Source organism: Epinephelus fuscoguttatus, linkage group LG16, assembly GCF_011397635.1.
Source record: "Epinephelus fuscoguttatus linkage group LG16, E.fuscoguttatus.final_Chr_v1".
Lineage (NCBI taxonomy): Eukaryota > Metazoa > Chordata > Actinopteri > Perciformes > Serranidae > Epinephelus > Epinephelus fuscoguttatus.
This window is the reverse complement of record NC_064767.1, coordinates 27,925,886-27,944,499: the sequence shown is the minus strand read 5'-3', so window position 1 is coordinate 27,944,499 and position 18,614 is coordinate 27,925,886. Positions and strand designations below refer to the sequence as shown.

At 39.4% G+C, this 18,614-nt stretch overlaps 2 protein-coding genes across 11 annotated transcripts in view; one reads left to right on the top strand and one right to left on the bottom strand.

Annotated features, from left to right (window-relative positions):
- Positions 1-18,614, bottom strand: part of ggps1 (geranylgeranyl diphosphate synthase 1) — a 182,453-nt gene that overhangs the window by 44,194 nt on the left and 119,645 nt on the right. The gene's annotated exons all lie outside the window — the stretch shown is intronic.
- lyst (lysosomal trafficking regulator) overlaps positions 1,914-18,614 on the top strand; it is a 79,418-nt gene continuing 62,717 nt past the window's right edge. For 5 of the 10 annotated variants that reach the window (XM_049600241.1, XM_049600240.1, XM_049600244.1 and 2 more), the window contains exons 1-2: positions 1,915-2,035; positions 3,572-3,856. In XM_049600241.1, coding sequence (XP_049456198.1) covers positions 3,776-3,856 — 81 coding nt within the window. In that variant the 5' untranslated portion in view covers positions 1,915-2,035; positions 3,572-3,775. Of the gene's footprint in view, positions 2,036-3,355; positions 3,494-3,571; positions 3,857-15,340; positions 15,426-18,614 lie in introns of those variants that run through there. The other 5 variants (XM_049600246.1, XM_049600245.1, XM_049600239.1 and 2 more) reach the window with 4 other exon arrangements.

The window sequence follows — 18,614 nt, the reverse complement described above, 5'->3', positions numbered from 1 at the left end:
AAGTGACGCAACATTACGTGGGGTGGATTTAATTTCCCAGCACACTGGACTAATGACCAGCCACATCATGTTCCCTAACAACTAACCCTGCACCCTGTAACCTGCCTTTAAGTGCTGAAAAAAAGCCATTTGGATTGTTATGCTTGTTTCTGAAATGCAATGTGGCAGTGGGAGGACGTTTCTCCTTTGTTTATACTGTGTGAAGGAAGCCAAAATACTCTGCTGCCACCCCCACAGTCTGCGCGCTGCTGCAGAAAGGGAGACACGTGCTGACGTCAGCGGTGCATTAACGGACTCGTGATAAACTCGGAATATGGTAGATTTACCACATAAGATGCATCTGCAAATCTCATGAGATCACAACATTGGAGTTGCAACTACATTTTCATTATTGATCTATCCGTTGGTTATTGTCGTCTATAAAACATCACACAAATAGTAAAAAAAAAAAGAAGTTTATCAATGTCCTTAAAACTTAAAGTGATGTCATCATTGTGTTTGGTTCTGTAGTTGACTGTAAAATGAATAAAGCAGTAAATCCTCACTACTGACAAGTAAGTGAGTTAAGTTTATTTGTAAAGTAACTTTCACAGATACATAATCACAAATTGTTTAACATTAAAAGCAAAGTACACAACAAAACCAGTAAAAGACAAATAGCAACATTTCACAGCACAGGGCGGACAAGATAAAACACAGACGGTAAATAAAGAAGGACAGATATTAAAGAAAAATAAAAGACTGTTGGCTATTTGTCATTGCCAATCAAAATCCTGGCTGAATAAAAATGTTTCCTTGAGGAATAAGTTTGTATATGAAATATAAAAACATAGGCAACCTATATATATTCAGAAAACACAAATGTAGATGAACTTATTTATCTATTTTATATAACACAAGAAAAAATATAGCCGACAGAACAATTCAGGACTTGCAAAGACAAGAGATAAAATATAGCAGCAATGGTGGAAATGATGCTACAACACAATCAAATACATAAAAAGACCAATAAGGGTAACATTGAATTGAAAATCAAGACAGAAAATGATTTTCAACAAAACCAAAAAGGAGAAACAGTGAAGTAAACAAATAAGAAGCATAAAAGAGCGAGGTAAGAGACATTGAAAGAGCAAAGACCTAGATATAGAGGTTTTTTTTAGCTGTATTGCTCAGTTTTTCCATATATTTGGGTGACTTAAAGTGGTTGGCAAAGTTATTCATGAACACAGTGAAAGAGGAGGTACAACATTTTCAAGTATGAATGTGATATTCACTCTAAATAACTACAAAATATACAGTCTCTGAAATGTTTGCATCCAAGTTGTCCACAAAGTAAACTATATTAATGTAACTAAATGACGGTATATCATCCATTTTTAACGACAGCCATTTGGGCACAGATGAACTAGGCTATCGTGTTACCAGTATTTATGATAGAACTACTAATTGGCGGATTTACAGATGTTCTATAAACGCAACACCGTCCCTGAACATAATGCCTTGATTGATTGGGGAATTAGTCGCGTGCTATCCAATGGGAGACAGAACAGCAGTCAGTGGGCATGTCACCGGCTGGGAGCGCTTATTACGGTACTACTCCAACCTGACCCTCAAACTTGTCTGCGGGGTTTATAATACTAATATGACTGAGACAACTGTATAAATTATTAAATAAATGAGAGACAGCATAATTTTTAATGTTATCATGTTCACAGTTATGTTTTTCTGTGTGTTCCGCTGATTGACCAGATGAAAAACACATTTCTTTTGTTTTATAAAGGACTCAAACCGGGAGGATAATTGTTGCTACTTTACTTTGACCTCTGCCCTTTAAGTAAATACAGCTAAAAATGTCATAAACCAAAGTAACTTGTGGTTTAAGTCACGTACCGTTATTTCTACAGATTCTCCTCACTCAGCCGTTGACGTTCTCCCTGAGCCACCCTTGCAGTCAACGCTGAGGGCATAATCACACAGTCTTCAGTCTGCTGGACGAAGGCTAGCATTAGCTGGCTTTAATTTGTGGGAAACGAAGGTATGTATGAAAATTATTTCTTCCTACCCAAAACTGGATATTCTGAAGACAAGAAAGCTGTGGCTAAAGCTGGACCGTCTGCATATTTCGGTAACGGCCGTCAACGGTGTTTTCGTTTCTCTCTGCTACTCAGTTTTGACAGCTGCCTCACACAGTACGATGCGGTGCAACAGCAGCTAACGTTATGTGACTGTTTGCAAGACAACTAAAACATCACAAAATATGTTATGTTCATTAAAATATGCCGTAGAGTCCGTTAGGTGTAACGGTTCTGAGGTTAATATGGTGTTTATGCAAAAAATATGATTAAAATTTTCGAGCTTTTTTGCTGCTTGTTGCGGTCAAGCTAGCTAAAACAGTCCATTCAGCTAACTAGCAGCACTTTCAAAATAAAACATTAATAACGTTTTCTGAGAAGCAATCCGTCCTGACCTGAGAGTATTAAATACATGCAATGGAAAATAAAAATGAACATTTACAGTCTTTGTGGTACACAGTTAACACCCATCCTGCAATACTTACCACCAAATTATAAAAGAAGCCATGCTGTAGAAGAAAAGAATGTATTTATACCCCCAAAACTATGATTTAATAGTATGTAGGTTGTAAATAAATTATTATACTTCCTCCCAATGTTGTTGCTTTGATGAAGTTCATTCTACATAAGAAATAAAGTGTAGAATATTTTCATCTTTAGACTGTGCTATGGAAATAGAGCAAGTATTTTTAACCATATTAATGGAAACCTTACTTGACATGACAGCTGATTTAATGCTTTGCTTATACATCTTAACCGTGTGCAAAGTTGTCAATTTAGATATATAATATAAATATATAAATGTTTTAACAAGTAGCACACAAAGCAGTATATGCTTTTGGGGTCAATCATTTCAACAGCTGCAAAGTGCATTGGTGATATGGTGGGAGTCACTTTACTAGTGGTTCAACATTTGGGAGTAAATGCTTTACTATCATAGACATATCGTTTGCTTTAGCTATTTAATCCATGTGTTGTTTGTAGTTATTGAAACAGAAATAAAAAACAAAATCTAACCTTTTTAAACATATGTGCTAAAATTCAGAATATTTTTTGACATAAGGGAATTATTACTGCCTTTGTGAGCATTGTATTTTGTTATTGTGAAAATGCAGGGATCATCCTACCTCGATGTTTTGTAATTGTTTCAAGTGAGATTATACTCTTCAGTCTATTTACCCAATATTGCACGTTAGATGCTTTTATTTTGAAAACAAAACCACACACCGGAAGTCGGTTGCTTCAACCCGCCTGAGGATTTGACGCATGGTCTGTCAGATACCTACCTAGCTAGCTAGCTAGTCGAGTGTATTGCTCGACTCCGTTTTGTTTTGGTTATGCTACACTGTGTCGAGCTCGTCTTGAAGTTTCGGGTTCACGTCAGGTTCAAGTGCGTCATAAACAACTGTCGGTATTATAAAGTGCGTGGGCAAAAGCGAAAGAGACTTTGCCAGCTAACTGTGTTTTGTTAACCATTGACACTTTGTCTCTTTCTGCAGGACCACAATTTAAAAGTGGCAAAGCAGCGCAGTGAATCATGGACCTGCTATGAATGACTCGGGAGAACATTTGGGGCTTCGTGTGGTGCTGTCCGGGGCACTTTCAGCCACCTGGAGGATTAGGAAGGACACCAAAAGGAGAATTTTGTCATTCCTGGCTTCCTCAACGCCCTGACTGGTGTTGTACCTGGAGGTGTGGACGACATGGCCAGTCCACAGCAGACTGATCTGTCATATGCGTGGGAAAAGTACATGGATTGTAGACTGCAAGGAGCAGATCTGCAGGTAGGTGCAGCTGGCAGACACTCAGGAGGCAGGAGCCGGTTCAGCTCAGGGGTCTTTCTCTGGCTGGGGGGGGGGGTGCTTAGTTTTAGTTTACAGGACTACAAGGCAGTGATCCTGCAAAAAGCCTTAACATTACTGAAATTGTATTTGGAAAACTCTTGTATACAGTTAGGTATAGCTTGTTTATTCTGATAGAGACAAAGTATTTGTTTTCATCATGTTAATGTGTCAAACTGACCATACAGTGTTTGATTTGAGGTAGAAAATAGGAAATTTAACTTCATACATGCTCACTGTGAAAATATTTATTCAGTTTATTTCTCAGGGTCAGTACATATTAATAAACATTTATGTAAATGTGCTTGAATTAGCCAGGAGGCTACTTTTCATCCATAGTCCCTTGCCAGGAGTGAAGCCTAAAATCAAGAGGCGATTTTTAAAAGAATAATAATGATTCATAGAGGCCCTACAATACAATGCAATGCGATACGATGCGATATGATACGATATAATATTATCACAATACTTATGTCAAAATACATTATTGCGATGTTAAACATGTTGCAATATGCTGAATATTGTGATAACATATGTGATGATTTGCAATTTATTACCTTTTTCTATTGCATATTATGTCCCAAAAGGAAAACTGTTAACATTGGTTTTAAGACATTTTCTGTCTGTTTATCAATCATGTTTTTTGCAGCTAATTGTATCTACTGGCCTGTGAAAGCAATTGATTTATTTATTCTAGTAGGCTACCAAAAAGTTCATTTGTATTTATAATATTAATAATTTATGTAACATCATATCAATATGATATTGCCATGCAAAAATATCATGATACTATGCTGTACCGATTTATTTCCTCCACCCTTAATGATTCAAGATTTTTCAATTTCGGTAAAAGTAAACACAGGTAGACATGAGCAGAACATAGAGCAGCTATAAAAGCAGAGTAAATTACAATTGAATCATCAAAAACAAACAATCACAGCGAGCTTCGCAAAAACAGATAAGCAAGGACAAGTATGAGCAACAGGACAACAGTAGCACAAAGGTAAATCAAACAACAGGGCAGTTAAGCCGCATTTTCCAAATGATAAAGGCATCCACCTCAAGCGGGCAGGTCTGGTGGCTTATATAAGCCACCATCTTAACTGTCAAGAAAAGTACCTGTATGGTGAGTTACCTAATGTGGGTTGTTGGTACAGCATTCCATTGACATGCTGCTTTAATTGAAGAGGCAGATTGACTGAAAGCAGATTTTCTCAGTGGGATAATACAGTTTCCTCTTGTGACTCCTCTTGTAATCTGATTTGTATTTACTGGTTGCCTAATGAAGCAACCGAGTAGGGGAAGAGCCATGCAATGAACAAATATATAGATGAAACATATACTTGCATGTTTGATCAGCTTTTCCCAGCTCAGAAGTTCATATTTTTCCAGTATGTTACAGTGGTTGGTTTCTTATTAGGGGGTTGTTGTCTGTTTGGACTTTCAATTTAACACCACAATCCAAATATTACTGCACCTGAACAGTTGTTGGGTTGTTGGTGTTGTTAGAGGGTGTTTGACTCCAAATGATGGAAAAAGGTATGATATCAGTGAGAAAGAGGTAGAGCCTGCACACTTACTCCATGCCACAAACTTTAAAGAGCAACGTTTTGATCCTAGAGGGATCTTCGTCAGGTCTGAATGTTGGAAAATGAAAACCACACCTCTGTTTATAACGTTGTGTGCAACAGGTGTGGTTAATCATCCAAATATCATCTGGGGTTATTTTTTAAAAAACATCGACCAGAAAAAGCAAACATCAAATTCAATCTAGGGTAACAATTCAGTACAAGTATATCAAAAACACTCTGAGAATATATATATATTATAAAATTCCATCAGAAAAAGGGGACCTACAATTCAAAAAAACATTGAATAATATAATGAGCAGCAATCTTATTAAGTGGATTATATTCAATTAGTCTCTTCACCAGAATAACATTAAAGTTAGCAAATCATCACAGTTAAACAAATCATCAAAAATACATCTTAGCAGCAAAACCTCATCTCATGTATTTAAAAAGACCTCATCAATGGAAAAAAATCAAATAATTGAGCTCACAGATCCTGAACACCAAAAATAGTGTTCACAGTCATGTCCAAGTAGTCGACTGGGACACGTAAACCGACGAAACCATATAGAACAATATAGGAATATATAAAAAATAAGAAAAATATGTTAATTCATCACTCAAGTAAGCCTAATGGTTTTAAAGAAAGTGTTTGATCTCATATTCTTGATTCAAACCACCAGGAGAAAGAGTCTAGAGGGCGAAGATATAAAAAAACAATAGGAGGTTGTTCAGATCACCTCTTCTTGGGGGTTTTACGTGCTCGATGCCAATATATCTCAAGGAGGCAATTGAATGATTTGCCTCCCTGAAATGCATCGCCACCGGGCTACGCTGGTCCTGAGTTCGAATACAGCTCCTGCGTTCAGCTATCCTAGTTTTTAAAGGTCTCTGAGTTTTGCCTACATATGCTAAACCACAAGGGCATTTTATGAGGTAAATCACATTTTTTGTTGAGAAGGATATGGTACCTCTGATTTTTATCGTTTTCCCGGTTACCAGGTGGTTAAACGTGGTACATTTGTATGTAAAATTGCATTGAGTGCATGAACCACACCGATAATTGCCAGGAGGCAGTTCAAGGAAAGTTGGGTTTCTGGCTGGTCTCAGATCAGATTTTACCAGCATTTGTCTCAGATTGGGAGGGCGTTTATACACCACTCTAGGAGAATTTTTAAAGATGTTTTGGAGTAGTGGATCTGAACTTAAGATGTGCCAATGTTTATTAATGATTTTTTCAAAATCCTTTCCTTGACATGAGTATGTTAAATAGCATCTAGGGTGGTTATTTGCTGAGGTTTTAACCTTTTTGACTAGGCATTCATCCTGGGTTAGTCCGCTGAATCTAAAAGGTGTGATATCATCCAACAAAAGTGAACATCGAGACCTTATTTTAGTCAGCTGCTTGTCATTCAAGCTGCCCAAATTGCCTGTTTTGCCTCAGCCGCTCCACAGTGACCATGAGCAAAAACAGGCTGCTGCAAAATGCTGTGTGGTTGTAGGAAATTATGCAGTAAAAAGTTACTCAATTGTTAATTCTGTTCTACATAAATTCTTTAACAGAGTTTAAATAGAGTAAATAGCTTTTGTGTTAAGTCTGTTTGCACTTGCTAAACTAATTCAGACCCCAACAAACCTGTGAGCGAATAAAACATCTGTACAGAGACATGCTGGAAACCACATAAGCCTGTTTTTATAAGATTTCCTCCTTAGAATCGGTGGAGATTGTTTGTCTTCAGACTCATTTTGTACAGAATTATATATAATTGTGTTAGAGGGTAACTGCAGGGTGGAAAGCCATTCAGCACGTGTCATTCTGCCACTGTGGAGCAAGCAGTATAAATAACTGAAAGCAAATGATTCCCCTCATAGCTTGGGACATGCCTTGAATCCTCCCGAAGCTCCCCAGATGCCACTTTGAGAGCCAGAAATGTAACGGGTACACAGCACAAGCACCAGCAGCACTAGCAGTGAGTCAGTGCTCAGAGGTGGAGGCAGGTGTAAACCACAGATTGCTCGTTATGAGTGTTGCGCAAGTGCACTTTTGTTCCTTTGTCAGTGTATTACACAGCAGAGAGTGGTGGTGTTTCTAAAATCTCTGGCAGCCATTGCAGCTCTTTTCAACCCCCCTCCTGCTGTCAGAGAACTAACAGCAGCCAGATCACGAGACTTGGATTAGGATGGGACTGCAGGCTGAGTGATCTGCCCTGCATACACACACACGCACACACACAGATGAGCTGATTTAGCCATTATATTAGTCTATTATTTTTGAGTAATCATGTGCGAGTCGTGTTTAAAAGACAGACCTGCTATCATTTTTAAAGCTAATGAGCGCTGAGAAAGCCTGTAGGGTTTTCTCATTCTGGGAAATAATGGCTTCCTTCCTCTATAGCCATCGTGTCTGTGGTGATGTGTTTGCTTCGCTGCTTTGTTAATCATGGTGGTGTGCATTAGGATATCAGCTGTAGAAATAGTGCTGGCTTGTTCTCAGTTGTCATAGTAATACTAATGCTTGGACTGCACTGAGCAGGCTGTGCCTCTCTATTAATGGCAACTTTTTTCTGTCACTTTTTGTTGTGACGACTCCCTTGGGACGACTGTGTTTGCTCCTCCACTTGTCACCGTCGCAGCAATCAAAGTGTTGTGTGTATGTATGTGTGTGTGTGTGTGTGTGTGTGTGTGTGTGTGTGTGTGTGTGTGTGTGAGATGTAGAAAGATGGTTAAGTGAGCACAGCTGTACTCTCTAGTTTGCTGATACCCTAGTTGAATCTGATGGGGACACATAGGGGCACATGGATACTGTTGCATCGCTTGCACATTATATTTTCCCCCAGCTTGTTCTGCCAATCCTGTCGGTGCACAAGTGTACACTGTACATTCCCACCATCTGCGGCGTCTGCTTGTCACTGCAGTCAATGTACAGGTAAACTTGATTAAGTGATCATGGAAACTGTCCAGCGTCTGAAAGGCCCTCGTTTTAATGTCCACCAGACAGCAAGACTCTGCCCTGCTTCTCTGCATCCAATTCTGTCATCACACTTTACAGTGAAATGTGGAGGGCAAAAAGACACCCTCTCCTGTAGTAATCAATAAGACACCACAAAAAAAGTGAGAAAGCACTGCAGCCTCACTCTGTCTCTCTGCTCCCTTCATCTTTTATTCTTTGCATTCTTGTCTCATCTCTCTGTGCTTTTCATCTGCATTTCTATCAGGGTTAATCCCTCGCTGGTATTTCTGTCACTTATTCAGCACAATGTCCAAGGACAGTTACAGTAACTAGGATGTCTCAATGGCTCGTCGGGAGGGGTCTAACCCTGACCTAATGCTTGACCATAGTCTTCCTCTTTCTGTTCCTGTCGTGACTCTCATACTCAATTAATATCCAGAAAGCAGTAGTGTTATAGAAAGATTATTTTTGTCGCTGCCTCAAGTATTTTTTTTTGGGTCAAAAGTAACTGCAGTCTCAGTAGGGATGGAGCAAACTGTGATGGTGGATCTGCCTCGCTCCGTTTATAAAGAAGAGCAATAGTGGCATCCTCCTACTTGTTATATATTCACTGTACATTAATGCTCCTTAGATAACAGGATTTACTGTAATATATGCATCTACTCTAATCAAACTCACTTTTTGTATTAAATCTGTATTTACTATAAGTTAGCTTATTGGCATTATAGTCTCACTATCAAGGGATTTCTGGTATTAAGCCTTTCTTTCTATTCTTTAGATTTTCTGCCTTTATGGAGCCAACACTACCCTATTAGTGTGCTCAGCTACAAAGGAATCTTGCCTTGGGCACACTCGCATCAAAGTATCTGTGGGGACACTTTCCATTCTGCTCAATCTCTCTGAATCTTGATGAGCAGAGTTAATTTAATAGAATGGATACCTGGCCAGGAGCCAAGTAAGAGACCCTGTTTTGTTGCTTGTGGGATCTTTCAGTTTCATCATGAGCTAACAGGATGTTTCAAAACACCTCAGTCTGGTGTTTGGAGCACTTTACTTTTCTGGTCCAGGGCTCCAGCTAATTGATCTCTGCTGGCCCGGCTTCATTTATCACTTTGAATCCAGTCAGTTGCAGTTTGGGGCTAATGTTAACTCTAGTTGAAGTTATCTTTTTGCTTGAAAATGGATGACCTGCATTTGAAAAGACATGCTCCTGCAGGGTGATTGGACTCATCTTGTAAGTATTGTTCTGTAGCTGCTCTGACATCAGTCATGTTGTTGAACGTTTATAATCCTGGTGGGCTGCAATGTAAATGTCCATTGTCTGTACATTGTCACTTAATCTCTATAACAACAGATACTTGTGTGTAAAGCCGATTAACCATAGTGATTTTCTGAATTAGGACAGCCCTGGTCACATATTCCACCCACATTACTTGTCATTAGCTTTCTAAAGCTCAGTTCTGTGCTTTACATTCCTTCTGTGGTAAAGCCCTGAATCCTTGACGAAAGAAGATTAAACTTGTCGAGCACAACATAAGGCGAGATGGAGTGAATACTAAAGATGAAGTAAAGATGGCAGTGCTGGTGCACCTTCATCCCCAAACTTAATTATTTGGCTTGTCAAGGAGTGAATAGGGTGAGATGTACTTTTTTGTATTTCTGTGATATTTTGGAGAAAGACATTATTTCCATGAACATACTGTGTGAGACATTATGTTGTGTAGTTTGTGTGGCATTAAGGTCAGCTGTAATATGTATAACTGCTATTGAAAGCAATTAATGATCATTAGTATCAGGGTTGCACAGTATATCTTTTTTTTTTTTTTTGTCATCGCAGTGTCACCTCAGGCGATAAATGCATTGCAGAAGGCTGCGATTTTGCACTTTGAATAGAATAACAATGTGTTACATTACATTAATGTAACACATTGTTATTCTATTCAAAGTGTTACATTACATTATGTCTGTGGTGCTATTTTGTCTGATATGCATCTTGGTGTTACCTCTCTGGCTAATCAGACAGAGCCCTCGCTGTGAGGCATCATCTGATTGGTCAGAATCTGCACATACGACTGAGGTTTATTTGACTTGTGCTGCCGTACTACTCTGCATGATTGCAGGAGGAAAGTTTGACAAGACCAAAGTGTTAATGCCAGAAAGGAACTGGTGTATCTTCAATATCTTGAAAAATATCTATGTTCAATACCATTTTTCAATACCCTGGGGGAAAAACTGACATTTAGGGCATAAAATTTAAATTGTTTGTAGAAAGATAAGTACAACATGTCTATAACATGATAACCACAACTTTTCTTTTCTTGGTTAGTAGCAGAGAAGAGCAGAATGACTAGTAAACATTAACTATAAGAGAGAATGAGAAGGCACAGCTGGTGTTGGTGTATTCATACTGCCGAAAATATTCATGTAATGGTTTCAAATATTCTGAATCGATATGTATCATTATGTCAGTACTTTTGACAACACTGCCATCTGGCAGTATTTTGGATACAGGAGAGACAAAGTGGCACAAGCACAGGTGCTGTGCTAGTCTGAGTCAAGAACTGGGTGCACTTTAATATCTGTTTACGTATTGTAGTATTGTCAGTATTGTCAGTATTGTCATTATCGTAATGTTATTGCATATTTTCCTCATATTGTGCAGCCTTAATGTGTATGGATCATTTACGCATCTTCTGTTCTGATCAACTAAGAGCACAGTAAAGTGGGAAAAAACTATACATTAATTGGTCTCTTTTTCAATTTTCATACAGCAGTCTAGTAAAATGGAAAAATTGGATGTTGATTAGCATTTATGCAACATTTATTAAAAGGCCTATATGTGCATAAAGCAGTTTCAAATTTCTTTATTGTCATTGTACAAACATACAACAAAATGCAGATGCACTAAGGACCGGGTGATAAATAGTAATAAAATAGTAATGAAAATAAATAAATGCCTCCATTCCACTCACATTCTACACATTTGTAGACACAATACACTCATTGCCAACATATGCAGTTAAAGTGGGATAAAAAAGTGCTGTAAATACCTGGAAATAAAAGCTGAAATGTTGATCTCTTGTCTCATATTCATCTTTTGATGTCAAACCCAAATGTTTTCAGTCTACAACAAAAGTAAATGAATTGGACTCACTGTTCCAATACTTTTGGAGGGCACTGTAATTGCACATAAAATAAGTTATTGCACTTAAGAACTGTTTGTTCGTTCAAAGTTCAGTATGGTTATGACTTTGAGGTAGGGAGTGTTTATGAATCTTGTTGTGTGTGGTTTGATGGACCTGTAGCGTTTTTTGGAGGGCAACAGTTCAAACGGGTGATGAGCAGGATGGAATGAGTCTTTTAGGATGTTACGTGTTTTCTGCAGGCACTGGGAGGTGACGATGTCCTCCAGGGCAGGTAGCTGTTGTTGTGTGATGTTCTGTGCAGTTTTTATGATTCTCTGCAGAGACTTATTATCTGCTGTAGAGCAGCTACCATACCACACAAGAATGCTGTATGTGAGGAAACTCTCAATGGAGCAGTGGTAGAACGACACCAGAGGATGTTGTGACAGGTTTACCTTTCTGAGCGTCCTCAGGAAATATAGCTGCTTTTGTGCCTTCTTGACTAGCGCGGTGGTGTTTGTCATCCATAAGAGGTCCTCTGAAATGTGTGTACTAAGGATTCTAAAGCTGGTCATCCTCTCCACCCTCTCACTGTTGATGTGCAGTGGAAACCATGTCAATGTCAGTTTAACCCTAGTTTATTGTTATTGTGTGGTTGTTCTTATGTGTGAAATGTGCGTTATATATAGCTTAACGTTAGCATTGTATCTCAACAAAACAACAATGGACATATAGTACAGTGCATTACCTGTCTGAGCAGTTGACAATCACTACTTAAGTACATTTTTGGACAGTTAGATAAGTCATTTCCAAAGTAACCTAAAACTGAGAAATGAACCTGTCAGTGTGGAGATGTCTTGGCTTACTTAGTTTTTTAGAGTAAGCAATGCCTAACCTCAAGTGATGCGGTGGAGTTTCACACCAAAAGGTCCTCTTGCATAACTTGTTGACTCAAACCAATCACAGTCTTCCCACCTTGTCACAATCACATGTACCACTATTTGAGTTTGAGTCCTGAGAAAACGTACAGGAAAAATTATAGACCACATCTGGCAACATAATATCATGATGAAGCTGTTTTATTTACTCCACAGTAATTTGGCTTTGATACTCCTACACTAGTGACTTCTCTATGACATTGCTCTTTGTGTGAAATTCATGTGCGTACAGCCTAAATATAAAAGTTGTGCTTTAGGCTCTGATGATCATGTCTTGTGATCCTCACACTTCTTTCACAGAAGGTTCTATCATTTTAATTTTATGTGGTGTGACTTTATGATTTCTAGTATGTTGTTTACCAATATGCCTTTAGTGAAGCTGCTTTCTCTGGCGTGCTGGTTGACCACAGGACTTGTTTCACATCTGCATTTATTGTTCCGTCCTCAGTTTCAACCTCACTCCTACTTGCTCTGGTCTCCAGGGCTGTACCAAACGATTGACTGAGTGAATGAATAATTCATGTCTGTAGCTCTGGGTTGAGTCAGAGTCCAACCATTGCTCTGTCTCAGCTTTTTCCACCCAGTGGCATGTTATTAAGGAAAGATCTCTTCCTCAAAAACAGAGTCTCTCAGTCCATCAGGGAAGAGAAAGGCCAGAGCAGGCTGTTTGGATTGTAATTTGGACCAACACCATCTTGCACTCTATTTCTCTGTAATGGAAACAATGAAGCAGCAAGTGACACATTTTCATTTCCTGCACACTGGCTAAAGGTCACTGTTTGTGACAGTGCTGATCCGACACTGACAAAAATGCAAACATGCTTTTTGATGGTAGCCTCTTGACATTTTGTTGTGTGTCCTAATGAAAAAAACAAATTATTTGTTGCGCTGTGTGAAGCGACTCTGCTCTCTGACTTTGTGAGGAAATGTGGAACGTTAGGGGCTTCTCATGATGCTCATCACCCAAATGTCAAATTAGATCAGCAGGGATCTCAAACCGGAAAAAAACATTGCATAACCAACGCCCCACGTCCTCTCTCACGAGGACAGGATCACATCGCTTTCACTGCCTCTGCCAAGTTGTAGTCTTCCCAATTATCCAAAGAGAGCTTGAGAGGAAAGTCTGTACCAGTGTGGGTGACTCAGCCATCAGACTCCCATGACTAGGCCTCCCATGATTGTCTGTGTTGGATAAAGGCAGTGTAAAAGACAGGTCACAGCCGCCAAGTCCAAGCAATTAGGGAAACTTTGGTCTGGCTTCAGTATTCAAACATGTACCCCTCTCATGAAAAGCCATGTCTGACAAAGGATGAAGAGAAAACATAAAGACATAAGTATACAAACGTTCCTAAGGGGATCTGAAAGTAACAGTGTTTCAGATTTAGGGGGATTTAGTAGCATCTAGCGGTGAGGATTGCAGATTGCAACCAGCTGAAACTTCCCCAGGTAGAATTCCTTCAGTGTTTATTTTTCAGGAGGTTTTTACCATTAGAGGTCTCTTCCACTCCAAAACAAACAAACTTGGTGATTTAAACCGGTAAAAACACTGAACAAAGCAGTTTGACATTAAAAAAATATCTGTGTTTTTCTGACACTCTTGTCGCAGAGGGACTGCTAACCACAGTGGTGGACTCGAAAATGTGAATGGCCTTATCTAGAGCCAATGTTTGGTTTGTCTCTTCTGGGCTAGACAAGGGCATGCTCCCTGTGTAGATATAAATGCCTCATTCTGAGGTAACGAAAACACAATGAATCTTATTTTCAGGTGATTATACACTAAAGAAAACAATTATTAGAATATATTCAATCTCTGCCAATATATCCCCTAACTCCTACACACTGGACCTTTAAATTGGTGTCAGCAGCATCATGTATGCCGTTCTGAATTTGACCTCTGGCCTTCCTGGACCAGCAAGAAAAAGAGTATAAAGTATTAGTTAAAGATGAAAGCAAGAGTATTTTTCTTCAATTCCGATGAACCTATGCTGGATCTGTAAATAGATGCCAGACAGTCCTTGAACTTACACAGCAGAGAGTTAGATTAAAGGAAAGGTCTGCATTACCAAAATGATAGATGGTTAAATTATATTACGTTAATTCTTCTGTCAGCAAATCATAAAATAGCTAGAAAAAATAGCCCTCAACATGCAAGTGTCAATAAGTGAAATCCGTAGCAGTTTGTCTCAATCACCCGGATGGTCTGTGTATGTCTACATGACAAATGAGCAAATAAAGAAGTTCATCACTGTAGAGGAAAGGTCAAAGCTTTCCTTTTGTTTACAGAAATGTGTTCTGGGGGTTTTGTGAACTGTTGATTTCCCCTCCAAGCTGTATTAATCAGTATTGGCAGTCTCTCCATTATCAAATCACCCTGGCTGGTTTGTGCCGAGTGCATTGTAATATTGGATTAGAGCCTCGGAGGAAAAAACAACCCCATTGCTGGGAAATTAGTGTTATCGTGAACCGCTCGGTTTCCCTTTCCCATATGAGGACTACGGCCACAACAGGTACACTGATAACACAAGGACAAATCAAGTCGTTTTAGATGCTCATTTTTGGAGATTAACTTTAATAGACTGAGTGCACAGCTCCAGCATAGTTCCAGGGCTTACTTATTAAACTAATAACAGTTTTGGCAACCTTGAAGCTTTGATTTCCGGCCAGTCACTCCCCCGTTTATCTCTGCTCTCATCTGCTGCTGCAATTATTTCTTTCACCTTTCATGTTTTACCCCTGTCCTCTCCTGTTTCTCTCATGATCCATGCATTTCTTTCTCTTCCTCTTCCCGTCTCCCCTGTGTGATGTTGTCCAGCCCCCTGGTGTGCAGTGACCCCCACCCACCCACCTACCCACCCATCCCCCTACTGCTTGGGTGGGTTGTTGCCTCAGCTGTTGAAGTGTCACCCTCCCTGCCCCTCCCTGACCCCGGTGAGTGTGGTCATCTCCGTCATCACCTGCAACTTAAAATTTTAGGATGCTCGACACAAATGTGTTCATCTTATACCCCATGTAATATTGCTTATTGTATAGCTACATCTCTAACACTCTTTTTAATGCCATTCATAGTGGTAACAAGCAACCCAAATTTGCTTTGACAGTTGTGACACAGGAAGGAAGTTGACTAAACAACACAGCTGAGGTTTGCCAGAAAAGTAGCCTCGGTCCCTCTCCTCGCTGTGACGGTTAGCACCAATAGCAGAGGTGTGACTAAACTGACACCTGAATAAGAGATTTGAAAGTTTCCTTATTGTGTTTTAGTCACACGGGGTGAGTAAATCAGTTTCACAGATATGCATACCTCGATATGCATTTGTCTTAGGGCATTTAAAGAAGACACAGAAAATAGTGAACACACTAAAACTGTGAATGATGCCATGTTTACTATTTTAAGGGCTGTTTCACACCACTTACTTTATGTTTTTGTTACTTTCTTGTTTTAGATTCCAGAGTCGATGCAGAAATCTGTGTCCATGTAGTTGAATGATTTGCCATGGTGTCAATGTGACGCATCACATTTTTATGGCGTTATACTACTGGTTTACTATTTTTGTAGGGAATCCAAGGGTGCAAACTACAGTAATGCAGTTATAATCTGTGTTGATGACTGGTTAAAGGCTGCTTGTAAAGTTGAGTGTCAGTGTTAGTTGATGCATATTTTATTTTAAATGTGCTCTGTGGAGGTTTTTTGGAATAAAAAATGATGTTATGTTTATTAAGGTTTTCTCTCCAAAATGCACTCTGTATCCTTGAGGTCTGTTTTGCATGTGTTTATTTCCTCATAAAACATTTGTGAAGCCAATGTTTTCAATATTTTAAATCCTACATTGTTAACATGCCTTTTTTGCTTGCTGTCAGGGTGTCTTCTTCTTTTTCACTTCCTTTGCTACCCTTTTTTTGGCACTACCACCAGTGGATTAGATTGAAACCACGTGGTCCATGCTGCCCTTATACTCATTAGTTCTTCTGTGTTTAGGGCACAAAATGGAAAAGCCTATATTTTCAGGGGTGTCAACAATAATTGATAAATGCATTTAAATATACATATATATATATATATATATATATATATATATATACACACACACAGTACAGGCCAAAAGTTTGGACACACCTTCTCATTCAATGCGTTTTCTTTATTTTCATGACTATTTACATTGTAGATTCTCACTGAAGGCATCAAAACTATGAATGAACACATGTGGAGTTATGTACTTAAAAAAAGGTGAAATAACTGAAAACATGTTTTATATTCTAGTTTCTTCAAAATAGCCACCCTTTGCTCTGATTACTGCTTTGCACACTCTTGGCATTCTCTCGATGAGCTTCAAGAGGTAGTCACCTGAAATGGTTTCCACTTCACAGGTGTGCCTTATCAGGGTTAATTAGTGGAATTTCTTGCTTTATCAATGGGGTTGGGACCATCAGTTGTGTTGTGCAGAAGTCAGGTTAATACACAGCCGACAGCCCTATTGGACAACTGTTAAAATTCATATTATGGCAAGAACCAATCAGCTAACTAAAGAAAAACGAGTGGCCATCATTACTTTAAGAAATGAAGGTCAGTCAGTCCGGAAAATTGCAAAAACTTTAAATGTGTCCCCAAGTGGAGTCGCAAAAACCATCAAGCGCTACCACGAAACTGGCACACATGAGGACCGACCCAGGAAAGGAAGACCAAGAGTCACCTCTGCTTCTGAGGATAAGTTCATCCGAGTCACCAGCCTCAGAAATTGCAAGTTAACAGCAGCTCAGATCAGAGACCAGATGAATGCCACACAGAGTTCTAGCAGCAGACCCATCTCTAGAACAACTGTTAAGAGGAGACTGCGCGAATCAGGCCTTCATGGTCAAATAGCTGCTAGCAAACCACTGCTAAGGAGAGGCAACAAGCAGAAGAGATTTGTTTGGGCCAAGAAACACAAGGAATGGACATTAGACCAATGTAAATCTGTGCTTTGGTCTGATGAGTCCAAATTTGAGATCTTTGGTTCCAACCGCCGTGTCTTTGTGAGACGCAGAAAAGGTGAACAGATGGATTCCACATGCCTGGTTCCCACAGTGAAGCATGGAGGAGGAGGTGTGATGGTGTGGGGGTGTTTTGCTGGTGACACTGTTGGGGATTTATTCAAAATTGAAGGCACACTGAACCAGCATGGCTACCACAGCATCCTGCAGCGACATGCCATCCCATCCGGTTTGCGTTTAGTTGGACGATCATTTATTTTTCAACAGGACAGTGACCCCAAACACACCTCCAGGCTGTGTAAGGGCTATTTGACCAAGAAGGAGAGTGATGGAGTGCTGCGGCAGATGACCTGGCCTCCACAGTCACCGGACCTGAACCCAATGGAGATGGTTTGGGGTGAGCTGGACCGCAGAGTGAAGGCAAAGGGGCCAACAAGTGCTAAACACCTCTGGGAACTCCTTCAAGACTGTTGGAAAACCATTTCAGGTGACTACCTCTTGAAGCTCATGGAGAGAATGCCACGAGTGTGCAAAGCAGTAATCAGAGCAAAGGGTGGCTATTTTGAAGAAACTAGAATATAAAACATGTTTTCAGTTATTTCACCTTTTTTTGTTAAGTACATAACTCCACATGTGTCCATTCATAGTTTTGATGCCTTCAGTGAGAATCTACAATGTAAATAGTCATGAAAATAAAGAAAACGCATTGAATGAGAAGGTGTGTCCAAACTTTTGGCCTGTACTGTGTGTGTATATATATATATATATATATATATATAATCTTTTTGTGTAACATATGAATCTGTCTTAAAAATTGGACATCCGCTGGTATTAGAAGAGAGCTTGATTAAGCTCACCAGCTTGCCAGATTCCCACAGACTGCATCTCTGTATGCATCCCTTATTATAATGATAACAATAATAATGCTAATAATAAATGGTATAGCTCATTAATTTTCTGTACAGATTGTTTTTTCCATCCTGTCAGTGCCATCGCAAGTCAGACTGTGTGTAATGTGATTGGTACTGTGTGGTGTCTATTCTTCGGCTCCATGACCCAGACACTCAGCGCTGCCACATCAGTCAGGGATCAGCATTGCCTGAATGAATCCAGTCAGTGGTGTCAGATTAGCAGAGGAGTAAAGCTAGCCCC